The sequence below is a fragment of the Mastomys coucha genome, unplaced genomic scaffold, assembly GCF_008632895.1.
Source record: "Mastomys coucha isolate ucsf_1 unplaced genomic scaffold, UCSF_Mcou_1 pScaffold20, whole genome shotgun sequence".
In the NCBI taxonomy this organism is placed as follows: Eukaryota; Metazoa; Chordata; class Mammalia; order Rodentia; family Muridae; genus Mastomys; species Mastomys coucha.
In genome coordinates, this window is record NW_022196903.1 from 98306137 (window position 1) to 98333058 (window position 26922).

Below are 26922 nucleotides of genomic sequence, written 5' to 3' on the forward strand. Positions count from 1 at the left end.
CACACACACACACATATATATATATATATATATATATATATATATATATATATACAAAACTTGAGATAAATGACTCAGGACCTTGAATTAAAGGGCCAAAACATTTTAGTTCTAGGTGATAGGTTCAAATGTTGTTCATTAACATACTTTGTAAAGAAAATTACATTAACAATGAAACACCTCTTATATTAATATAACAACACCTTTTGTATGGCTATTCTTTTATTAGGAGAGAATTCAGATTGAAAATGGGACTCTTATCATCACCATGTTGAACATGTCAGATTCTGGGATCTACCAGTGTGCTGCCGAAAACAAATATCAGACCATTTATGCAAATGCAGAATTGAGAGTTTTAGGTGAGTCATTCTTTTGTAACCAAAAGAGTTTTGAAATATCACTTTTACAAGATATGATATATATATATACATATATATATGTGTGTGTGTGTGTGTGTGTGTATAGATATATACACATATATATCATCTGAACCTGATTTTTTCCCTGTGAGCTAGAACTTACTTTCCTTTAAAACAATAAGAAATGGTTCAATTAGCATTTTATATAAAACATTTTAGACATAAGATGTTTTAGTTATTCTTTAGATTTGGCGATGCATTAATAGTCATTACATATTTCCAATTCAAAAAGGATTCATCCAGTTAAGTAGATTCTAGTGGGTGGTTTGGAGTACAAACCAAATCAAACTCAATAAAAATATTTTTAGTTACAAATATAAGCATGAGAAATAATTTCAACCTCACGGGGATAAGAATGACAAACGACAGTTTATAGAGACTTAAGACATGGTGACCTATTTTATCTTTTCTAAGATGTGCACTGGATGTCAAGAGGACATTGTAGCTAGGAACCTACACTGAAAACCCTTCTTGAAAGATGTGTAGATGCATACATTCCATATGACCTCTTGTAGCTGTGGATGTCAAGTCCATATTCAAAGCAGGAATAAAGTGAGATGATATTTCTGTGATTAAAAAAGGAATAATTTCTTATGTTTCCATCTTCATTTTCTTACTAGAATTCTTGTAAAAGTGTCATAGAAACACTGAGAAAACCTTGGAACAAGGAAAATAAGGCTTTGCGGTAGAAAGTACTAAGTGTGGAACAGGGAGAAATAGGCACCTCCTGAAATTCAACCAAAGATGTCTGCTTCAATAAATGAGTCTCAGGCATATTTACCTATGAGTTTATTATTGATAGGAAGAGTGGTACGAAAAAAGATGAAGGTAGAGAACAAATATAGGCTTTTGCATGTTAGGCATTTTCCCAACTGCTAGAATCCCACTGAACGTTTATTATATACTAGGATCCAAGTATAAAAAAAATACTCAAATGAGAGTGATCCTTACCTTTGCTGAACTTACAGTTTAACTGAGAAAACAGCTAAATGTAAAAGGTGGATATTCCTAAGGTCAAAAAAAAGATATGTTCGGAATTATTTAAAATGTATATTGAGAAAAACGTGTATATTTTCAGTATTGCTGTAGACAAACATCTACATATGACTGTTAAATTGATTGTTCTTTTATATCAAACAACTTTTATAATACTTATTTTTATTATTATAATATTTTATAAATTTTAAAGAATATGACAAAAAAGGTATTGTAGATATTGAAGGGGGGTCTCTAGGAGGAGTTGGGGTACAAAAGGGAAACAAGAATGTGATTTAATTCTATTTACTTAAAATATGTTTTTAAATGTTAACAAATTAAGATAAATTGAAATCATGTTTCTTTTTTCATCATAAAGCAATAAAACTTAAATCAATTAAAAAACAAAACAAGAAACAAAAATCAAAACCAAACAACAAAAAAAAAAACCCTGACTGGTTGATATCCAAACACAAAGCAAGCCTAATAGAACCTTAATTGAGGAATTCTTTTCAATCTGGGATCACAAAAGAAAGTTGTACAGGTCAAATGAAGGCAGAGAAGCAATTTCTGAAAGAGCAAGAAGCCAGACAGCCCTACCTATGTGAAAACTTAAGTTCATTCAAACTTTAAAAATTGAAATTAGATACAAACATCCATCCACCTCTCAGGAACATGGTTCCTGCCCCAACTCTTTGTTTATACTTACTTCAGTATTATATATCCAACTTGGTAGGAGCACAACCAAGACTGACAAATGTAAAGTTTTTAAATTTCACTTACATGATCTACTTCTGTAATAGACACATCTAGTTTCCTCCATTAAATTTTCTAGAAGAAATTGTGCAGAGTGACAAAGTACTTCTGATTTCCTTCACTGATGTAAATTGTGTATATACACATGTTTTTATCTATGTATATGTATATATTGTGTGAATGTATGTGTGTTTGTGTGTGTGTGTATGTGTGTATTTAAACTGGTCTTAAAACAACTTGAGCATATTAGAACTAATTTTTAACACAAATGTTACATTGTATTCAATGTATTGGTTTAAACTTAATTTACTCAATGTTAGTTGAGCGATTTAACAATTCAATTTTTAATTTTGGTTTTAGCCTCAGCTCCAGATTTCTCAAAAAATCCCATTAAAAAAATTTCAGTTGTTCAAGTTGGTGGTGACATTTCGATTGAATGCAAACCAAATGCTTTCCCCAAAGCATCTATTTCCTGGAAAAGAGGAACAGAGAACATGAAGCCAAGCAAAAGGTAAAACACCTTATTTTATATATACAGGATTTTCTTATGTTATAATCTGCCATCTCCTAAATTCAGCTTCTTTCTTCTGTAATAAACTTTCCGTGGGGTGCCCCAAGATGCCAACAGTTTTCACATTGTACTTATACGTAAGGAGCTATAAAGCTAAAGGCTGCTTGTATAATTTGGCTGCGACATTTTTGTTGCACACACTTATAATAGAGGTATATTTTTAAACCCCTTTAAGATCTTTCTCTATATTCAGTTTGAAGGCTTTTTCCTGACCCTGCCTGCTGAGAAACCACTGAGAACATTACACAAAGGCAGGAGACACTCATATGTACACACCTGGTACTGTGGTTTTTAAATAGTCACACAGGTGTTCACCCCATGACAAAATGAATTCACCACATGAAAAAAAATGTGGAGAGGTTCCTGTAGAGAAGCAAGTGAGGTTTCTTTGCAGAATGGATGTGGTTGAGAAATCTGAAGTCAGCACTTGAATGTTTTCTAGGACACGGAAGCAGAATAAAATAGTTATTTTTTGTCTACATATAATACACTACAATACAAATAATACACATTACATTATTCTATATACTCTTATGTGTGCATGTGTATAGAAAGACCAGCCTGGAAGCTCTATTTGATGATACAATTGGCAGCTCTATTTGAATGATGCCCTAGTACAATTGAGTCTTGCTGTTATGAATGAATCATCATGTATATATGAGTTAATTGAACTTTTCACCATCATATTAAGCAATGGTTCTAGTCTGGCAAGACAGGACATATGAAGAAAGAAGTAAAATTCAGTGTGAATACCTCAACACAGACAAGGGATGTATGATTGACAAATACCACAAACATAAATTGGGCAGGGATTACATAGGAGGTCACTGTAAGAATTAAGTGACTACTGTTGGCTTCTCAACTCAGGTACATAGAGGGCAGAAAGGATGAGTGAAATCAAATAGTTTCCTTTGCTGTCCACAGTTGTCCACTTTTAACAGTCAACAGTGAGTACCGAATTAAGGAATGTCAGGTGATGGGTACGTATCATTGCTGAGTGGTCTTTACTTAGGGCCCACAGGGCAGGGAAGGCAAAATGCAGAGAATGAACACATGTCTGAAAAATAGATTAAAGGAATTGTCACAGTTCAACTAAAATGGAGGAGCTTTTACCCAATAGGTTTGCCGTGGCTAGCAGAAAATTGGCAGTTTTACCGAAAGGGACCAGAATGACTGATATATTAGGTGTCACTACTCATGAACAGTTACAACTTGATTTCAGTCATATGGTTACTAGTAAAAATGTCTGAAGCTAGGGAAACAAAATTCTGTAAGCTGGATGTGAGAACCTTGATTGTATATAAGCAATCCTAACATTGATTTTGTGGCCAAGGAAAAGAGAATAAAAGAAAAACATAACAAATATCAGAGATATTTGTCTGGCTCTTATGGTCCTGTGTGTTGACTAGAGATTTCTCCAGATATCTGACGAAATGTTTCAAAGGAAGTATCCTAGTGCCATTTTTCAGTTTTTAGTCTTGCCTTTTAAAAAAGTTTTTTTAAATATTTCTGTATTAAAGCCATTTATTTATTGATGTATTTATTTATTTATTTATTATATACTCCAGATTTTATTCCCCTCCCAGTCCACCCTCCAAATTTTCCACATCACATAGCTCCTCCCCGCCGGCTTGTCTCCAAGAGGATGTCTGCACTCCTACCCCACCAGACCTCTAAATTCCCTGGGGCCTCTAAACTCTTGAGGGTTAGGTATATCTTCTCTGACTGAACCCAGACTTGGCAGTCCTCTGCTGTATATGTGTTGGGGGCCTCATAACAGCTGGTGTAAGCTGCCTTGCTGGTGATCCAGTGTCTGAAAGATCTCAGGCTGGGGTCCAGATTAATTGAGACTGCTAGTCCTCCTGCAGGGTTGCCCTCCTCCTCAGCTTTTTCCATATTTTCCCTAACTCAACCACAGGGGTCAGCAGCTTCTGTCCATTGGTTGGGTGCAAATATCTGCATCTGACTCTTTCAGCTGCTTGTCAAATCTTTTGGGGGGCAGTCACGATAGGTCCCTGTTTGTGAGCACTCCGTAGCCTCAGTAATATTGTCAAGTCTTGGGGCCTCCCCTTGAGTTAAATCACACTTTATCGCTGGACCTTCTTTTCCTCAAGTTCCTCTCCATTTCCATCCCTGCAGTTCTTTCAGAAAGGAACAATTATGGGTCAGAGGTTTGACTGTGGGATAGCAAACCCATCCCTCACTTAATGCCCTGTCTTTCGACTGGAGGCGGACTCTACAAGTTCCCTCTCACCACTGTAGAGCATTTCATCTAAGTCCTGAGAATCTCTTACCTCCCAAGTTTCTGGTGCATTCTGGAGTGTCCCTCCAACTTCCTACATCCCGAGGTTGCCTGTTTCCATTCTTTCTGCTGGCACTCAGGTCTTTGGATGGAGTTACTCAATAGATTTCTCCCATTTGGACCTTTTCCTCCACCCAATACCAGATCAGGTTCCCCTCCTCCCCTTACCCCTGTCACTGTTCCCTTTCTGTCCCAGGTCACTCCCTCTCCCCGCCCCCTTGTGGTTGCTTTCTTCTCCCTCCTAAGTGATATTGAGGTATCTTTACTTGGGCCCTTCAGCTTGCCAACCTTTTTGAGTTCTATGGAATATATCTTGTGTATTCTTTACTCTTTTTTCTCTTTTCTTTCTTTATTTATTTTGGGTAATATCCACTTATTAGTGAGTAAATGCTGTACATGCCCTTTGTGGGTCTGAGCTACCTCACTCAGGATGATATTTTCTAGTTCCATTCATTTGCTTGCATAAGTCACGATGTCCTCATTTTTAATAGATATGTAGTATTTCATTGTGTAAACGAACCACATTTGCTGCATCCATTCTTTTGTTGTGGGACATCTGGGTTGTTTCCAGCATCTGGCTATCACAAATAAGGCTGCTATGAACATAATGGAGTATGTGCCCCTGTGACCTGGTTGGGCCTCTTTTGGATATATTCCCAAGAAAGGTATTGCTGAGTCTTCAGGTAGATCTATCTCCAATTTTGGGGGGAACATCTAGACTGATTTCCAGTGGTTGTACCAGTTTGTAATCCCACCAGCAATGGAGGAGTGTTTTTGCTTCACCACATACTCACCAACATGTGTTGTCATCTAAGGTTTTGATCTTAGCCATTCTGATTCGTATAAGGTGGAATCTCAGGGTCGTTTTGACTTGCATTTCTCTGATCACTAAGAACTTTGAACATTTATTTAGGTGCTTCTCAGCAATTCTAGATTTCTCTGTTGCGAACTGAATTCTCAGCTTAATTCTATACCCAAATTTTTTGATTGGGTTGTTTGGTTTTTTTTTTTTTTTGGCGGTTAGCTTCTTGTGTTTTATACCTGTAGGGCAGGAAGAGATGCCAGTGACCTTCCATGATTTTAAAATGCCAAAGCACAACATATGAGACAAGACAGAAACTCGCAAAATAAACTTTAAAAGTTGGAGGTGATACTAAAAGCATAAGGAACATTTTGTTGTTGTTTATCTTTCATTTGCCCAAGACAGAATCAATGTCAGACTTGTAGCAGTTACTAATGATCATATCAGATTCAAGCTTTCCTGACTGTGATGAAAGGAACAGTCTCTGTGGCCTCATAACCTACAAAGAGCCTTCCTAAAAACATCTTCTGTTAGCTCAACGATTTCATTACACATTTTAACAATAAAAAGCAAACAAATTAAGTTCCGGATGTGCATTCTAAAAAAAAAAAATGAGGAAATAATTGAGCCCTAGCAGGACATAGTAATTACAGGCATCTGTGCCTACCTGGTATGCTGAATACGGAAGTAATTTGTAAAGGGCATGGAGCTGGCTTCGCAGAACATCATATCTCTGCAAGTTTTCTGCCCTGTCTCCTCATTTATTGCCTCTGACCTCACTGTTTTTATTGAGTGTGACTTCATGCTGCTTATTGAAAAATAGAGCATCATGTTGCCATTTTGTTGGCTTAATGGTGTTTGTGTGGTCTTGTCATAGAGATTTCTGACTATGTTGAAGATTAAAAAAGTAAGTACTATAAATAGACAAAAGTGAAAGAGTCAGGTAGAAGGTGGAAGAGAAAGGAAAAGGTGAAGAAAATAATTTGGAAGAGAAGGGACCATCAGGATTAGTGGATTTTACTATTTTCTAGTATATCAAAGAATATTTTATTATGACTACACTTTTGAGAATATTTTTCTACCATAGGCCTCCCTATGTAAAATTAATTGAAAAGATAACATTTAAAAATTGCTTCTGACGCTGTCTTTAATTCATCAAGTATAAGGGAGATTCTTCCTTTTGTACTGGCAGCCTCACCACGGCGTAGGAACTTAACCATTGTGGTAGGATGCAGGACACATCCTAGCAAAATAATTGTATTTAACTTCAAAATGGCTATCATAATGGAAGATGACTTCATGAAAAGAAAGTTCTAAGAATTTTCACAGAAAATTATTATATTAATCACAAATTAACTACTACATCTAAAGAATAAAAATAAAATTATAAGATGTATCTGTCTTTGTGTATGCATATGCATGTATGTGTGTTTGTGTGCATGTGTGTGTGTGTGTGTGTGTGAGAGAGAGAGAGAGAGAGACAGAGACAGAGACAGAGACAGAGACAGAGAGACAGAGAGAGAGAGAGGAGAGGGAGAAGAAGAGAAAGGGAGAAAGAGAGATTTTCAAGGCAACTTGGAAGGTATTGTCTAGGAACCAACAAGAGAATACTAGACATAAAGTATACTCACAGATGATTTTTAAATTGGATTTTAAAAGGTAGGTTTATTTGTACAATAGACACACTGTTGAATAATCTGTGTAAAGAGGAATGACAGATTATCTAAATCATTTTCAAATTTGTACAAGGCCACATCATAATTTTAGACAGATAACAGAATTCTCTTGCACAATCTTAATGTCTCATCACTTTGATCATTACACTTTAATAGGAAAAAATATATTGAAAAAATACTTCAGACTTTCCCCATATATCTGATAATAAATGACTCACTTGTACTCATAAATCAAATGAAAGAGAAGTATAAAAATATTTGACACTTCCAGTTTCTAAGTGATGTTTTTCAGTTCTTGACCTTAAGAATATGTATATGAAAGACAGATTTATTTATTTATTTATTTATTTATTTGTTTGTTTGTTTGTTTTTGCTTCTGGTATAGAATTTCAATATGACATTGTCTTGTTTGAAATGTCATTATCCCTAACTTCTACTGCCAATAAAGTGTAACTACCTGAAGGCAATTGAGAGAGATTTTAAAAAGCCCATTCAAAGTAATCAAACTGTATTACCTACTTCCAAAAAGTGGTGACAGTATATGTGTTTGGACAATTTCTTTCCTCTTTCTTGAATCAAGAGTTTCCATCACAGACCCTGCAGGTGATGAAGCTTATACTTGGAACCATATTCTCTCCTGCTAAATGCAGGCAGTTTTACCAGCCTGGAAATAAAGGAGAATATTCTGAACCATCCCTTGTTTGAAGTAATGTTGACAAGTGTTTTAATCAATAAATCCATTAACCCAGACCAAGCAACAGTTCTTAATATGATTCACATATTTCTTATCAGCTTATATAGCATCACCATAGTTTGGCTACTTTGAGACTTATGTCTCAACTATAAGAGTTATGAAGGCAGAAATTTCCCCTCTCTGTGAACATGGGCTATACATTGTCCGTCTCATTCTTTTCAGTGGTACTACAGAATTAGTAACAATGTATTTATTGGATAGACGTCAAAGCATGCACTGAAAAACACTGGACATTGAAGTTAGGCCTTTTGATCACTCTCCATGACCCTGAAGAAGGGGAAAACACCAGGCTAGTGTTACTTCTTTAAATCGCTGTATTAATTTACTATTGATCACTGTGTCCATATAAATACTACCTGTGTGTTGATTATATGGTCAATATCAACAGAAATGAGTGTTCTACTAAGTTAAAATAGTAAGTTCTTTGTTGACTGCAGTTCCATGTATGTCTTCATGATTTACTCAGGTGTGCAAATTCCTAAGCTACACAGGATCATTTCTAAGAATCACCAATCAACTCAGGTGAGAGGATTCAAATTTTAAGAAGAATTATACAGTTAAAAGGAAAACTCTAGGAGATGTAGATCCTCATTTGTTCCCTCAACCTGACAGTCTGAACACTCAACACAAGCTAGAACATAACACACTGAGTAAATACCTTTTTTATTTCCTGTAATAAATGCTTCCTTTGTTTTTCTTTCACTTTATTTTATGGTTGCACATTATATCAGCTAATTTTCTTTTATTGGGGTGGTAACTTTTTCTTTATGAGTTTCACATCATGAATCCTAGTCCTGCTCATCTCTCTGTCCCCTCATATCAACATTTTGCCCTTACAACCTCGCCCACAAAATAAACACACACACACACACACACACACACACACACACACACACACACACATACACACTAGCAACAACAACAACAATAAAGCATCAAAAACATCTTACCATGGAAGCTATAGTGTGACACAATGTATTTTTCCATATTATATCTCTCTGTCAATTCATTTTCACTTGCAAATATTCTTTGCAGTGAGCCAGTTGTCCAGTTCAAGACCTCTGGCTTCTGCGTACACCATCAATATTGGTTCTTCACTGGGACTCTTCCTGTTATCCTGTTGTTGCCCTGTGTCATGGAGATCCTAAAGTTTTGGAACAGCAGGACAGACTCTTTCATGTGCACCCATCATTCACAGGTATACAGATTTTGGGGTGGGCCAATTCAGAATCCTGGAACTGGGATGTGCCTGGATGGTACCTGAGCTCTTCAGCCATCCAGTTCTCCATTATCTGCACTAGAGTGTAGTCTCCACCATGGTTCAAGTTAGGCCACACAATGCCACCATCCATAGGCAGGATTCAGGGTCAGCTTTCCTGCTTTTGTTTTTACACTCTTGGACTGGCTCACCAGTGCCTTTGCCATCAATGCTAGTTCTGCTGTGTTGCCTAAGTGAGGTGCAGGGCCCAGCTTCCCGAGTGCTACAGGCATTGAGGGGACAGGGCTTGTTCTCTCACTCCCATGCCCACAGTACACCAGCTTTCCTGGTCACTGCAGGCATCCAGCAGGTAGGGGTAGGGCCTCACCCTCACACCTACACCACCTCATGCTTGACAACTGGTAAGGGTATGTCTCCTGTGCTCTCACCCTCGGGGAATTATTCACCTGGACTCCTGCCACCAGGACCAGCACTACTATACTGCCAGTTGAGGTGCCGGACCTACTCAACCAGTGCTGCCATTGGTGAAGGATGGGACCAGCTCTCCAGAGCACCACATCTAGTGAGGATCAGAGCCAGTTATGCACAGACCCTGGACATCCTTGTGGTCCCTTGTGACTGACTGTCCTGACCAGAGACTTCACCATATTCTCTAATGGTCCTCGGAGACACTGACATCATCACCATCCCTCCATAGACTCAGACATGGTCATTAGTGGCAGCTCAGGCTGGGACCTCACCATAGACAAAAGGGTCAGGTCTAGCCACTCTCAAAGTCTACTCCTTTCCACCTGTGAGTTTGCAGTTCCATTTTCCTTTGTAATGCTCACGCTGTTCTATTTCTCTATCTCTCCCATCTGACCACACGAACATTGTCATGGCTCCTACTGCAGACTGGCAGGCATCTGAAAAACATCTTTCACCCATACTGCTGCATGCTGTTGCAGCAAGCTGGTGTCTATAGCCAGTCTATGCTGCATATTAGAGGGCAGGTCTATGGGTGACATGGCAGTCTGCCTCTGTCTGTCTTCCTTTTCCCATGCTGCACTGTCTAGATTTTATTTGATGTGGTTTTTTATAATTTTCAGGCATAAGAAAATTATGGCTTTGGCTACCATGCTCAGCATCAAGCTACGATGAGCAAAGAACTGCAATCTGCTCTGCCCCTGACTGACACATGAATACCACCAGCAACAAGGAATCTCTTTGCCCATTGCTGGGTGGTAGGGGAGATTAATTTTCTTTTATAATGACAAAACACCATGGCCAAAAGTCGCTGAGGGAGTAATGTATTTGGGCTTACAGTCCAAAATGATGGGCAAGTCATGGCACCAGGGGAAGTGGCAAAAAGCTGAGAGATCCCATCTTCAGCCTCACTCAGGAAGCAAAGCGAGCAAGACCCGGAAATTGGTGAAGGCTATTTACTTTTCAAGGCTGACTACAATGGCATATTTCCTAGTAGGCTCCCACCTCCTAAAGTTCAATTACATACTTCTGAACATTACTACCATATGAAATATATAAAGAGCTGAGCCTATATTTCTAATTCACCCTAGCACCTGCAATCGAACTAAAACTTTGAATATCAATAAAACCGTAATGTGCTCATTTGCTACTTCTTTTGTGAATTTTACAAATATTCACTCAACACCTATTATATTGCAATTACTACACTGTCCCTGGGGCTAAAGTGTTAAACTTGGTAGCTCCAGGTATATAACCTTCTCCTTGTCCTTTCTTTTATACATTGCTTTCTCTTAAAGTTATTTGGAGTCAAAGACTGTTGGTTCAGGCCTCAATTTTACTTCTCATTCAAGTTGATAGCTTTTAGCAAATTCTTCACTTTTTCTGATTCTCAGTTGAACCATTTTGGAGAAAATAGTCCTTGTCTCTCACAGAAGGGGGGCTGAAATACAAATGGCAAAGCCTATACAGAAGGATAGGAAGTCTCCATGTGTTCTATGACCTCAGTAAGCTGGTTTAGCAGTCATTTGACTTCTGGGTAGTTCCATGGATGCTTGTGTACAGTTATAGAGCAACCAAAACCTCACCTTGAGAGGTCAAGATGAAAGCTGATGAAGCTCCTGCCTTCGAGGCATTCTCAGGCCACTGAGGGAATTAATCCCACATCTGCTAAGTTTGATTAATCACCCCTTTTCCTCTTAGATCTACTTAGCCAGTGACCTGACAGAAATCAAAAACCCTAAATGCATCCCCTTATGCCTAGTCAGTTCTGGCTACCTATTCAGGGATCATGCCCTGAATTTAATGAGAAATGTTAACCTGATGAACAGACAGCTCAAAAGTGTGCTCTCACAAGCAACATTAAACACTGTGCATGATCATCTAACTATTAGTGGTAGTGGCCATAGGACCTCCAAACCACAACAACTAAGAGAAACAGAATATTATTTTTGTCCTATTATTGGAATAATCTCGATGGAATCCATAAGGTGAATTGCTACTTTATTACCAAAAATACAAAAATGAAATAAAACACAGCTACAGCCAGGAAGATGTTCAGTAATTGTAAAAATATTCGCTGTACATATCTCAACACAAACACATTTTCCATATAGTGATATAGAACTAAGGATCAATATTCTAACAGAGTATACATTACACTGGTATCATCTTCCCCCAGGTAATTTAAAGATTCCATATGAAAAAACTTCAGCATCCCCAGTCAACTTCTCTACAAAGGAGAAATTCTGCCCCATGGTAGAGGTAGTTGCTCTCAGAATGTACTTATTTCCCACAGGCTTGAAATAAGAGAACATCTATTCCTTTGGGGATAGTTTCTATCACCTCGACCTATTTATTTAAATTCTATGTTTATGAACAAACTTTATTGACTCACAGATTCTACATGCATTGCCCAATCTGTAGTACCACCCTTTGTCCTTGCATATATTCCTATGCATTATAAATGAGGGAACATATAAGTCTACTAAGTGTTGCATAATTACTCAGGTACTGAAAATGCTGGTTACTCTGTATATTTGTCTTCAAGCAACAAATTTATAATAGACATACTCTATCTCCATCTTTTTACAATAGCACCAAGACTCCTTTTCTGGGCAAAGCACTGAATTGTGGAAAAGGATTAAGGGAAAAATACAAAGATGTCAGAAAAAAATAGAGGAAGGAGGAAGTTGCAGAAGAGGAGGAAACAAGAAAGAGGATGTGAGAGGGCATTATCTGTGACACCCACTCTCTGCTATTGAACAAATTATCTCTCTAACTGTTCTCCAAAGGGAAAAGGTAAACTGGGAAGACATGTCTGAAAACCTAAAAGCATGGTGCTTAACACATACACACACTTACCCATACATACACACACATACACACACACGCAACACACACACACACACACACACACACAGAGAGAGAGAAAGAGAGAGAGAGAGAGAGAGAGAGAGAGAGAGAGAGAGAGAGAGAGAGAGAGAGAGAGAGAAAATGTGTTTGAACTTATTCTTTTTCTGAGTAAATTACCTGGGAAAAGCAGTTATTTTATTTAGAGTCAAGGCCTCATTCATATACCATTGCTTTTTCTCCCTAGAACCTTTGAGTGGCTGTTTCACTTGTATGGCATCAGGCAGCAATAATCTGGCCTCATAGATGTAAGGGAGTCAATTTTTTGATTCTCAGTGCTAGATGCTTCTCTATATTTTACAGTAACTACCTTCTGAGTGATTATTATATATGTTCTTCTCCTGCCTAGTCTCCCAAGTGTTAGCTTAATAATAAAACAACCCTTCCATACACATGTTTCCTTGCTGCTTTAATCATCATCCAGCAAGAGCTAAGAAATAAAAAATAAAAAGGTTTCTGTATGTCTTCTTGATACTCTCAGAACCTCCTAATAGAAGAAGCAAATAAACCTAATTTTATTTTGTATCTCAACTACTTAATGTAATAGTGTTTAGTCCATCAGGTAGTATGAGTATCAAGTAGGCAAATGAACCATATGTTCCTATGTTTAAGACAGTGTGGCAGTCTGCATAATGCCAAGCTTATTACAGCCTCCCTCCTGTGCTGCCTCTTTGTAATAAAAATTCAAATTGTTCATCCTCAGCTCCTGAGAGCCTTGTTAAGGTGAGCCTTTCCAAGGGAATAGATGTCAGATACGTCAAGAGCCATCTGATACTCTTGTCTTTGTCACAGAACAATGTAATAAGCTAAAATCCTTTGTGTACCCCTGTCCATCTTGCACCCCCTCCTCACTTCTGTTTTCTGATCTCATACCTTTATTGCTTCTGGCCTCTATCCAGGTTTCTCACCTTTATATACTATGCATGCAGAACCACCTGCCTGCTATTGTCTAAAAGTAGCTTTCATTCATAAAAGATATAGAGCCTAGGGCTGGAGAGCTGTCTTCCTCTGTAAATTCTTAGACTTGCCACTCAAGTCTAAGGGCACCACTTATCATCCTTAGTAACAATCTACAAAGCTAACAATGTCAGGGTGAATCTGTAACACTATGTTGTGCATGGCGAGTCGAGACAGGTGACTCCCAGTAGTACTTAGTCAAAGCAGAGAGCTGCAGGTTCAGTACCAGAATAATTATTAAAAGAAAAAAAAAGTGGAAAACAATGGAGAAATATCCAAATAGTAGAGCTCTGACCTCTACACGTACATCTACCAACACAAGTATGTGCATACATTATTATAACACTACATGCACAGAGATTCACACATACATACATACACATACAGAAAGAGGACATAGAGAGAGAGATAGCCAGAGGAGTGGATTCCATTTAAGTCCAGCCTGGAAATATAGGTTTGTATCTTCTGGATCTCTATTTGAAATATTTCCCTTTGCTTTTAAACCAAGGGAAAATTTGGAGAATTAAGTTCTACCAAATATATAGCATTTTCTGAACGCTTGAATAAAAGTTTTCAGGAGCACATCAGTGATCTTCACTGTGTAGACTCTGTGAACTCCAAAGCTGTATCATAACATTTTGAATTTGTTTATGCATACTAAGAACCTTATAAAAAATAGAGATCCAGAGCTGCACCTAAAATTTTGATTTTTTAGCTATTAAATAGGATAGAGGAGTCTGCAATTTGATAACTTCCAAAGTCTGTAGACATCAGAATAAACTGAGGCTTCATTGACAAAGGCTCATCCTCCAATAAAAGATAAACTTCTTTCATGTTATCTCCTTTCTCCCATGCACTGAAAACCCAACTCTTCTGCCTTCACTGTTGTGAAGACACAAGTCCATTGTTGCCTTGCTTTTTGAAATACAACTCGAATTGGCCTTAGAATTATGTCAACTTACTATGAGTGTTCATTTTTCAGTGACATTTATATCTCCAAAATTCACATATATATTCATCAGCAATAATTTTATAGTCAGAAAAGGTCAATTATTTGTGTAATTTATACAAATGATCTTTTTTTCTTGCCTTAACTCTTGTTTTTTTTTTTTTTAAATGACTGCTGGATATGTTTGAAGTATAAAGTTCTTCAAAGGAAAATGTTTTTGTCTTAATTCTGAGAACAAGTAAGAATAAATGCAGAGAAGATTACTATCTATTTTGGTATTGTTGAAGAAATAAAACCTAGAACCCAGTTATAGAAATCATCTGTGCTACTGTGGTCAAGATGAGGAATGATGTTATCACGTTTTGTTACACTCTCATTCAAAATTTCAGATTTCCTTTAGGTTTTGACAATGTCACATTAATTTTTCCAAAAGATTTTATATAAGAACATTGTCCTGAAACACTTGAATATCAATCTGCCTAATATACTAGAGGAAGAGCCAGTGTCTTTTTAGTTTCTTCCCCACTTCTCACGTACTTGTGGTCTAGAGTAAGTGTGAAATTCCCCAAGATATCACAGGACTAGATCTTGACATCTACTGGCATATGGTATATATCTATAAACTTATTATCCATCCTTATTTATCAAATCATTCATTTATTTATGAGCACAGTAGCCAATCAATCTGACCAACATTATGTAACATCTTGGGAGTGGTGTTTAGTGTTGGGGTAAATAGGACAATAGTTCCTTACAATGGGTCAAATTCACCAAGTGTATTGAAGACAGAGAAGGCCGTTCATTACTTAGTCTCATAGCAGGTCAGAAAGCCATAAAAGGTGAGGATAATGGATCACTTGGAGGTTGGATAGAATTTCTTTTTTCTTTTTTTTTTTTTTTGCTTGTAGAAGAGTTGGGATGTGGTTGCTTATTCTGTGAACAACTTGAGCTGCAGGTTTAAAGCGAGTCTGACATTTGGAGTAGCTATACTGTATCTCCAAGTTCAGACATTGACTTTCCTTCCTTATGATAAGGTGCCTTTCCCCAAGGATTCTATATTTACAAGAAAGGGGACTAAAATTATTTCATGAGTCATTCAACAGCTGACTGATGACTTAAAGGATGTTTAGTTATACTTAATAATATGTATTTTCTGCCTATCTCTGATTAAATTAACCAATGCATCCAGAAATCTATTCTTCCCACACTTGACCCTGACTTTCATCACACAAGAATGATGATAATGTGAATAGCATGTGCTTATACCATCCTCATCTTGGAAAGATGATGTGCCAAAATGTTAGATAGATCATTTCATGTGGTTTTTAACATTATGTCTATGATAGGTACTTATTTATAGTATTTATCTTTTGGATACATGACCTTAAGTCTGATCAAAGTTAAACATCATGCCTCCCCCCCGCCCACCATCAGTCGTGAAATCAATAAATCATGGAAAGGCATTCTGCTCTAAGAAGCCATGGCTCCAGGGCTGAATATAATTGTAGTGCCACATCATAGAATTTTAATTAGATTTTTGAAGACTTATAGTACCTATTTGTTGAACTACAGGTGACCATATACATCGTTTTGTTGTTGTTCATTGCTAGATTAAAAACTCTCTTAGAACAGTCTCTCTCTCTCTCTCTCTCTCTCTCTGTCTTTCTCATACACATAAATGCATACATGCACACACATACAGAGAGAGAGGGTAGAGAGAGAAAACAATAACACACAGAGAATAGTCACATACATGGAGAGAAAACAATCACAATAGTCACACAAACACATATACACATACAGAGAGAGACCCTACACTCAGTATTTTTATTTATTAAATGTATAAAATATAGGTTATCTAAATGAAATCTTACTACTTCCCATCTATTTTGATCACATACATTTGGAGGCAAGAGTCAGAGAAGCACAAGAGTTATTCCTCAAAAGATATATCCAGTTTATGTATTTTGGGGTACATGATCTCTCAGTGGAGCCTGTGACCCATTGTGCTCACTACTTTTGCCAGAGAACCCCAAGGACCCTTCTGTCTGTGTCTTAGTTAGGTGCTGTGAATGGACACCATGACCAAGGCAACTCTTATAAGGACAACATTTAATTTGGGCTGGCTTAGGTTGAGAGTTTCAGTCCATTATTATCAAGGCACACAGGAACATGGCAGAGTCAAGACAGGCATGGTGCAGTAGGTTCTGAGAGTTCTACATTTTCATCTGAAGGCTGCTATCAGAATACTGACTTCCAGGCATCTAGGATGAACATCTTAAAACCTCCACTCATAGTGACACAGCTACACCTACTCCAACATGGTCACACCTTCTGCTAGTGCCACTCCCTGGGCCAAGCCTATACAAATCATCACATCACACTCCCTGGCCCCCATAGGCTTATCAAAACATGAGTCTATGGGGGCCATAAATAAACATAGCATAATGCAAAATACATCTAGTCCAATTTCAAAACCCCAATAGTCTCAACAATGTTAAAAATCCAAAGTTCAAAGTCTCTTCTGATATTCATTCAATGACTTAACTATAATCCCAAACTAGTTGGGCAAACTTCAAACTCTGCATCTCCATGTCTGGTGTCAAAGTGATCTTCAGATCTCCAACCCCTTTTTCATCTTTGTTGACTTCTTTCTCTTGTGCTAGTTCCACTCCCTGTTAGTCATTTCTCTTAGCAGACATCCCATGGTTCTGACATCTCAAGCATCAAGTTGCCTTGGGGTCTCCAAGGCAACTTCAGTGTTATGGCTTCAAGTTTCAGTGTCTAGGATCCATATATAATCTTCTGGGCTTCTCCAATAGCCTGACTTCGCTTCTCCACTTATGTCCTCTGTAGCACTCTAGGCTCTGGTTGACTCCACTCCATTGCTACTGCTGTCCTTGGTGATCATCACATGGTACTGGTATCCTCAATACACTGGGGTCTTCCACTGCAAATAAGTTTCACCAATAGCCTCTCATAGGCTCTCTTCATGGTACCAAGCCTCAAAACCTTTGCATGATCCATTCCATCCTGGGCTGTGAACTGCAAGTATGGCTGCACCTTCACCAATGGCCTTCCATGGCCTCTCACAGTGCCAAGTCTCAGTTGTTTTTCATGACCCCTCATGCCTTCAAAACCAGTACCACCTGGGTGACTCTTATATATTACCAAGTACAGCTGCAGCAGGAGGTATAACCTTGGCTATCTCTGGAACATAGATTCTTTCTGCTCTCAGAAAAAAACTTCCCAGAAAAATTTACCTCAATGATGCTGGTCTCTTCTTAATCAGCATTAATTTCTTACTTCCAGCTAATCATCATCAATTGTCCCAGTAGTTCCTTCTATTCTGGACTCTAAACCAGAGCCAGGTGACAATTCTGCTGCTTGCTAGGACTGGAAAATGGTCCCCTTGTTCTTTAACATTAACACCAGCTTTATGTTTTCCAACTCCTTCACTGCCTAAGCTTGGCTGTCCTGAATCTTCCTCTGTAGATTGACTTGAACTCAGAGATCTCCTTGTCTTTCTCTCCTGGGATTAAAGGCTTGTAATACCATGCCTGCACCTAAATTTAGCTGGGTGGGATCTTGCCCCAAGGTCACTACTCCCTTAATTCAATTTAATATCCTTGAACATAGGAGCCAGCTCCATTTCACTTCTGTGTGCCCTTTGTGTACTCTAACCATATAGTTTATATTTTTCCTTTCTAAGTTTGCTACACATGTGCAAACTGTTCTTCATGAGACTTAACCTGAGAACAAGATGGACATTTATGAGACTTCCTTTGTCATTGCAATTAATCTGAGTCTCTTCACCTTAGCCTCAGGAAGACTCTTCAGACAAGGGCAAAAAGTAGCCACATTCTTCACCAAGATACACCATAAAACAGTCTACACCAGATACTGAAATTCTTCTCCAGGGAAACCTGTTGGAAAAGATTTGCACAGTTCAAAACACTCTTAGCATCAAAGTCTTCCATATTCTTACTAGGACAACTCATTAAGTCCAACTTAAAACATGACATGGCCTTCCAGATTCAAAGTCCCCAAACCCACATTTTTCCAAACATAAGCATGGCCAGGCCTATCACAGCAACACCCCAGTCCCTGGAACCAACTTCTGTCTTATTTAAGTTGTGCCTCTGTGAACAGATACCATGACCAAAGCAACTCTTATAAGGACAACATTTAATTGGAGCTGGCTTACCCTTTCAGAGGTTCAGTCCATTATAAAGGCAGGTAGGAACATGGTAACATCCAGGCAGTTAAGGTACAGGAGGAGCTGAGAGTTCTACATTTGCTTCTGAAGGCTGCCATCAGAATACTGACTTCCAGGCAGCTAGAATGAGGGTCTTAAAACCCACATCCACAGTGACACACTTACTTCAATAAGAGCACACCTACTCCAACAGTGCAGCACCTTCTCCTAGTACCACTCCCTAGACTAAGCATATACAAATTATCACAGCATGTATCCCCAGTTTGGGCACTATAACAACAGGTATACTGTGCCCAGTTCTTTTATTTGGGGGGGGATTTTCTTTTTCTTATTAGATATTTTCTTTATTTACATGTCATATGATCTCTCCTTCCCCAGTTTCCCTTCCAAACAACCAAATAAACAAAAAACAAAAAACAAGAACAAACCCCTGTTCTCCTCCTCCTCCCTCCTCCCCCTTCTCGCCACCCACCCTCTCCTGCTTTCTGGTCCTGGCATTCCCCTATACTGGGGCATAGAACCTTCACAGGGCCAAGGGCCTCTCCTCCCATTGATGACCAACTTGACCATTCTCTACTATACATATGCTGCTGGAGTCAGTCTCACCATGTGTACTCCAGGGTTGAGTCCCTGGGAGCTCTGAGGGTACTAGTTATTTTATATTGTAGCTCGTCCCAAGGGGCTGCAAACCCTTCAGCTCCTTGCGTCCTTTCTCTAGCTCTTTCATTGGGGACCCTGTACTCAGTTCAATGGACAGCTGTGAGCATCTGCTTCTGTATTAGTCAGGTACTATAAGAGCCTCTTAGGAAACAGCTATATCAGGCTGGATTGTCCTTCCTTCAGTCTCTGCTCCATAGTTAGTCTCTGCAACTCCTTTCATGACTATTTTGTTTCCCCTTTTAAGAAGGAATGAAGTATCCATAATTTGGTCTTCCTTCTTCTTGAGTTTCTTGTAGTTTGTGGATTGTACTTTGTGTATTCCAATCTTCTGGGCTAATATCTACTTATCAGAGAGTGCATAACACGTGTGCTCTTTTGTGGTAGGGTTACTTCACTCAGGATGATATTCTCCAGATCCATCCATTTCCCTAAGAATTTCATAAATTCTGTTTTGTTTTTAATAGCTGAGTAGTACTCCATTATGTAGATGTACCCCATTTTCTGTATCCATTCCTCTGCTGAGTGACTTCTGGGTTGTTTCCAGTTTCTGGCTATTATAATAAGGCTTCGTACCCAGTTCTTTTCATTGTGCTTTCATGGCAAGCACTTTAGTAACTGAGCTCTCTTGCCAGCCCTGATGCGAATTTTATTAAAATGTATGGTATAATTTTAGTGGCATGTTGACAGGGATATGGAAATGAAGTATGTATCTGTGAATTTCCTTAGCTTTGTAAAACATTTGTAGAGTTGTGCTAAGCTTATAGTCAAAAGATAATAAGTCACGTCCATGTTGATTGTCTAATCTCAGCCACTTTTGCAAGACTAATTATATAGTCTCCATGGAGTACAGTCAAGATGGAGCAAAGAGAGAATGTGAATCAGAAATTCCACTGGTGACCATCACTTCCAGTGCCACCTTTATGAAATAGCAGTGTCCTTTCCTAGGAATTTGTCTTCTGATATCACCAGCTTATGGAGGCCATGTTAAAAGAGGTAATAAGTAACAACAATTCAATTTTAGCTCAGCTCCTTCACTTTTAGACATCAGGAAATCCAAGGATATTAGAGATGAAATCACCACTATGAAGTCGTCTGCTTATATTTGAACCTTGTCTATGTCAAACTCCACTGAAGACACAACTTCGCACTTGTAAAATTCTAAAAATCTTAATGAAAACGCACAATCTTCTCTTCAGACATAAAAAGAGAAAATAAACATGGTCTCCTGTATTCACATTTCTTCCAGTTCCCTTAGGTGCCAGTCTCTGGATCTTTTCTGAAAGCTCTCCTCTTGCTTTTTGGGGAACATGCAGTTTCTTTTCCTTTTTCTGTTGAACTCGATTTTCACCTGATTTGTTTGTTTGTTTGATTGGTTGGTTTCGTTGTTTGTCCTTTGCTATCTGGCAATTTCCCATTTTCTTTTCCAGTAATGTCATGTTGTCTCCCTTTCAAGTTCTTTCAGACAGACCTTAGATATGACCACACATATGGACACTCTTATCTAACCCTTTCTTCTCAGCAGCTAAGTGGTCTTCTAAGGTGCATTTCATTGAGTTAGTTTAGCCAAGCTTTCCATCTGATGTATTAAGTGGGTGTTAAATCATATTTTCTTAACCTTTTATGGAAGGCAGCCTAGAAACACACTCTGGCATGCCACTGGAATAAGGAAATATCATGACACAAAATTATTATGTTATTTAGCCATTTCTTATCTCTCATCTCTTAATTTATGTCTTGATTCAGGCATCTGGGTTTGTGTTCTGTGTTAAGATACTACAAAGCTGTTGCTTAAATTATGTCAGTACACTAAATACAAAGGTAAGTTTGAATGGATTTTGAAATCTGGATGCCCAGTGCTTTGTTGTTCCTTTGGACTTAGTTACACTGACTTAGCAAAGACTTAACTTCCAATGTTTTCACTGTTCTCACACATTTATATATTAGGTACAAGGTAAAATTACGTATTAGATACAGGCAAAAGAAACATCTTTATTCTTATTTAAAATGTATTAGAGTCAATTTCTTACCTCTACGTACAACTTCTCATTAATGCTTTTCACAATGGAGACTTTGTATTGTGTCTAAAAAAAACCCTGAATCAGTTTTTGGATAATCAGTTCATAAGAAGCATATCCTCATCTTTTTAATCTGTACAAACTATTATTTTTCTTCTCTGTTGAGATAGAGATTACAGAAAATAAGTGAACCTGGGCACACAGTCCTATAATTCTGGATCAAGAAGCCGAGGCAAGAGAAAGTTGAATTCAGAGTCGGCCTGAACTGCACAATAAGCTTAAAGCCAGCCTGAGTTAAACTGTGTTCAAAGGATTAACTTGGCAGCAAAGTGAGACTCTGTCTACTTTTTTTTTTTTTTTTTGGTTAAAAAATATTGGAAAAGGAGAGATAGAGATATGGATGTAGCTTTGGTATAATCCTATGATAGCATATGTAGGGCCCTAGATTCATGCCATTCCCCACAACTTAAAGAATGTCGGGAATGTTTTATTTGCTTTTTGTTTTTTATTATTATTATTATTATTATTATTCAATGAACTGTAGGAAAAAAACCCTGCTTCTTGAACAAAGGTTGATTTGGCATCCCTCCTCTTAACAAAGCATCTGTGAATAGATTTTCATTTTGGTTTCACTTTCCTCTTTCTCCATGTCCTTCACTGTCTTGTACATTTAGTCATATATGCCTAACATAACTCAATATACAGGTTTTGAGAAATCCATTTGCCTGTAGCTAGGTTACACACAAACACATCAAAACAACAACAACAACAACAACAAAATACTAGAAGTGGCATCACAACACCTTTGTTGATCCAGCTAAATATTAAGGCATCATCAATTATGCTCTATACTATAGTAATTTAAAAGATTTGTGGGCAATATACATAGTTTAGAGTCATAAGTGCTTATTATTCTCTCAAAGGACCAGAGTCTATTCCTAGGACACACTGAGTTAATTATAGTAATTCTAACTACAATGTGATTTGTGGGCATACCCACATGCCCACAAACAGTGGCACCAACAAACCTAAAAATAATAAAATAAATCTTTTAGAAATATTTTGTAATGGACCATGTCCATATTCTTTACTTACTTAATAAAAACAACACACCATACAGACTGGATAAATTCTTTATTTTCACATCTTCTACTACTATTTACAAACATAGAAATCATTTAACATGTTGAAGGCTAGCTCAGTTGATAGAGTATTTGTTTACAATACATCAAGGCTTTGGATGGATCCACTTCCCCAAATATATCAGGGCTAATGACAGATGTATTTATGTAATCTGGAGGTAAAATCGAGATGGACTGATCATCAGTTCAAGATCAACCTCAAATATATAGAAAATGGAATCACACAAGTGAGATACTGGCTTATTGACTAAATAGGCATGCTATGGATGACTATGACTAATATTTATTTATTTATTTATTTATTTATTTACATCTAAAATTCTGCCTCCCTTCCAAATCACCCCACAGACACACAGTGTTTCTTCTCCCACCCCTTTTCCTCTGAGAAGGTGAGGACTCCCCCTAGGTATCTCTCCACCCAGCATATCAAAAGTGTTTCTCCAAGTTCACTAGGATATTAAATTAATTAATTATATTAGTAAATAAATATTCTTTGTCTTTAATGTTAAGGATAATGTATTTAGAAAATACATAGTTTTGAAGTACCTGATATTTTTTCACCTTATAAAATTCATTTAAATGTAGAAATGGAAGCCGGGCAGTGGTGGTGCATGCCTTTAATCCCTGCACTTCGGAGGCAGAGACAGGCAGATTTCTGAGTTCGAGGCCAGCCTGGTCTACAGAGTGAGTTCCAGGACAGCCATAGCTACACAGAGAAACCCTGTCTCGGAAAAAAGAATATAGAAATGGAGCTACCGTGGGCTTTTAATTATTACTTTCTTGGATACACACAAACACACACACACAAACACTACATAAACAACATACATGCTACACGCATCATAAACATATTATGTATTCATACCATACATTCCATACATACATACAGACTACATATACTACACAAACCATATAATATGAAGTAAATACTATACACACATATCACACATACTATACAGCACACACAAATACATACCATGCACACAGACTGCACAAGCATACCAAACATACAATTTATACAGATAGTCAATTCCCTCATATTATTTGCATGTGCCTGGTACATCTTTCTTTCTTTATCCAATCACCTCTACTACAATTATCACTCCTAGTACAATGTCAAGGCTTCAGAAGTTATGAAAAATGTAGATGATTTACATTTAATATTTCATCCAGATGCTGCTTTTTAAATTTGCTTTTGATATGGAGTTGAATCTCTAGACAAAAATTATCCCATTAATGTGGAGACTTGACTATGTTTTTAATCTCTCTCTGTATTTCATTTATTTAAAAACAGCAACATTGATGAACATACAAATCCATTAATAAACTGACTTAAAAAATGTACTGACCGGTTGTTTCTGGATAGTCTCTTGAGGGAAAACAGTTGAGTTATGTATACAAAGGAGACAAGCAGATTGGAGAACAAAACTGTGGCATATGAGGGGAGGAGATTTCATCTGGCTATTCTGAAATCAATTAGGCTTTCATCTGTCTCTTCTTTAAAAATATAAGCTAAAATACTTTTATAAATTATGAATATATACTTCCCTATGTGACTCTCAAGAAGACTATTCATAGAAGGCTGTGTGTGAGTGTGTGTGTGTGTGTGTGTGTGTGTGTGTGTGTGTGTGAGTTTGTATGTGTATTTATGTACATATGTACGGAGATATTTTTCCAAATTTTAAAACAATGGAAGAGCCGGGCGGTGGTGGCGCACGCCTTTAATCCCAGCACTTGGGAGGCAGAGGCAGGCGGATTTCTGAGTTCGAGGCCAGCCTGGTCTACAGAGTGAGTTCCAGGACAGCCAGGGCTATACAGAGAAACCCTGTCTCAAAAAAAGAAAAAAACAAAAAAAACAAAAAAACAAAAACAAAAAAAAAAACCCAAAACAATGGAAGAGACATGAATGAACTATTCATTCATAATTGTTCATGAACTTTCTAGCATGTCTCTGTATAAACACTAGCTAAGATATCAAGTATACTCTGCCATGCAGGAGGTGATCTGCATCATTCCGGTTGCCAAGACCCATTTCAGTAGCATCTTTGAGACAACATTGCAATTGAACTAGATTTGTCTTTGAGTTTTTTTCACTTTTCAGTGTATGGATGATCCCATGAGAATACAAACTCTTTTCTAATTAATAATTAATTAATTAATTAAATCTGAAATTCAAGCCTAACTATAGGTGCTTAATAATCACTCTGTTCCATTGTTGTTAGTGCTGTTTAAAGTTATTGACCTGAGGACTGGGGAAAGAAAAACTATATTTCTATTTATGCATATGTGCCTTACTATTTACTTTTCAGTCAATCAGCAAGGCAGGCATTTTTGTAGCTTGCTAAGTGGTGGATTCTTGAAAGGAAAGTTATTAATTGGCAATGTGTTTAGCATAGATATTACAACATACCTTAACTGTAATGATCAGGCGAAAAGCATTGAAATGCAATATCAATATTTGATGTAAAATGGGTTCCAGGGGGATATTTTACTCCAAGCTTGAATTGTGAAGAGTAAAAATTTATACAGTTTTCTGCCTCTCATCTAACTCATTTCATTCCAATCTATTTTACATTTTCCAGATATCAGTAAAATTAGACAGTCAATTAAAATTTCATGGTCTACAGTATTATCTTCAGACAGGACCAGAAGCAATACTCTAGTTAATAATCTCACTATAAAAATAGCAATATTTGCTCTAGTTTCAGTAATAAGAAATTATAATTGCTCAATGTCCTAATTTCTTTTATTTTAAAAAAAATTAGCTATTGCTAATATTTTGCGTCCTTACATTTGCATAGGCTATAACAACAACAAGAACAAAAATTTCATTTTCACCTAAGGTTAAAGTGTGTATTTAAGTCTGTATGTAATGGTCTGGTTTCACTATGTAAGTGAATTAGATATTTCTTACATGTTAATAAATTATACTTATGAATTAGATAAGTATATTTTTCAATATTTATACAGTTTATCACATGCATAGATACCATATTCAGTTTAAGGAAACAAGGAAAAAAAAAACCAAAAGATTGCACAGCCATGAGAATTTGTTGTTCATGTTTTAAATAAAATATCCCTAATTCTTTATTTGATATGCTACTGTACCTCTCCACTATGTTATTTGCAATAACCAATGGGAAAGAAGACTAAGGGTTGATAATCAGGCTGATGGACATTACAGGTTTTGTTTGCTTTATTTGCTCATAGTATTCCGCCATGACAGAAGGTAGAAATATTGTATGCTGTCACTTAATAATATCTGACTTTAGCATTTGCCTCATAATATCTCTATGTCATGTAGCTTCTACAAACCACACTGAAACCTACCCAGTATTATTTGGCTGTCGAGTATGCTTTACTGTATTTAATTCCTATCTTGGGCACCAATTATGAAATGAAGTGAATAATTTGATAAAAAAAATACAAACTCTTCCCATTTCTCTCAGTCAGATGGTCTTGCTACATTTGTGTATGCAAAAGTCATTAAAGTCACCAGGTTATACAACAATTCAAATATAAATGTCTTAATGTACAATTGATTAAAATAAAAGAGCACTTAGATCACTTAGACTTAATAAATGGTATTAAACGTTTCTCCTTAATTAAGAGTTGAGTAGCCCAATTAAATAGATACTTGGGAATAAAGATATAAGGGGAAGAGTGTTTTCCTCAAATGCAGAGATACAAATCAAGTGTCAAAACTTATTGACACCAAAACAAAAGACCATCGAGGAACAGATAATTATAGATGAGCTTAGACAGAAAGAACATTGCTTTATCCAAATAGACAAAGTTCTTGAGTGAGTGAGCACCACCTACAACCAAGAGATGTGTGTATACAGTAGCTTTAATCATTGCACAAAGCGAAAGCCCAAGTAGTAAGGTGAGCACTGAACTGAATAAGGATGGGAGTAAGAGCTAGCATGTAAAAAGAGTCTAAGTTTTATAACAACTCTATTTTAAATGGCCAAACACAAATATCATGGTGTTAGGGAGGAGAGTAAGGAGTGTAAATCACTGCTGGAATCATCATCTTGACATTACACGCCTTTCAACCCCCGACATCCTTTCCTCCATGTCCTCTCGTGTCACCACTTGCTGTAGCTGTCCAGAAGCCTTGGATGAACT

General features: G+C 37.3%; 1 protein-coding gene across 4 annotated transcripts in view; it reads left to right on the plus strand.

The window, feature by feature from the left end:
• The window catches only part of Cntn6 (contactin 6), a 346549-nt gene that overhangs the window by 268488 nt on the left and 51139 nt on the right, over positions 1-26922 (plus strand). For all 4 annotated transcript variants that reach the window (XM_031382777.1, XM_031382779.1, XM_031382778.1 and 1 more), the window contains 2 exons: positions 230-359; positions 2511-2661. In XM_031382777.1, the coding sequence (XP_031238637.1) occupies positions 230-359; positions 2511-2661 (281 nt within the window). The remainder of the gene's footprint in view (positions 1-229; positions 360-2510; positions 2662-26922) is intronic.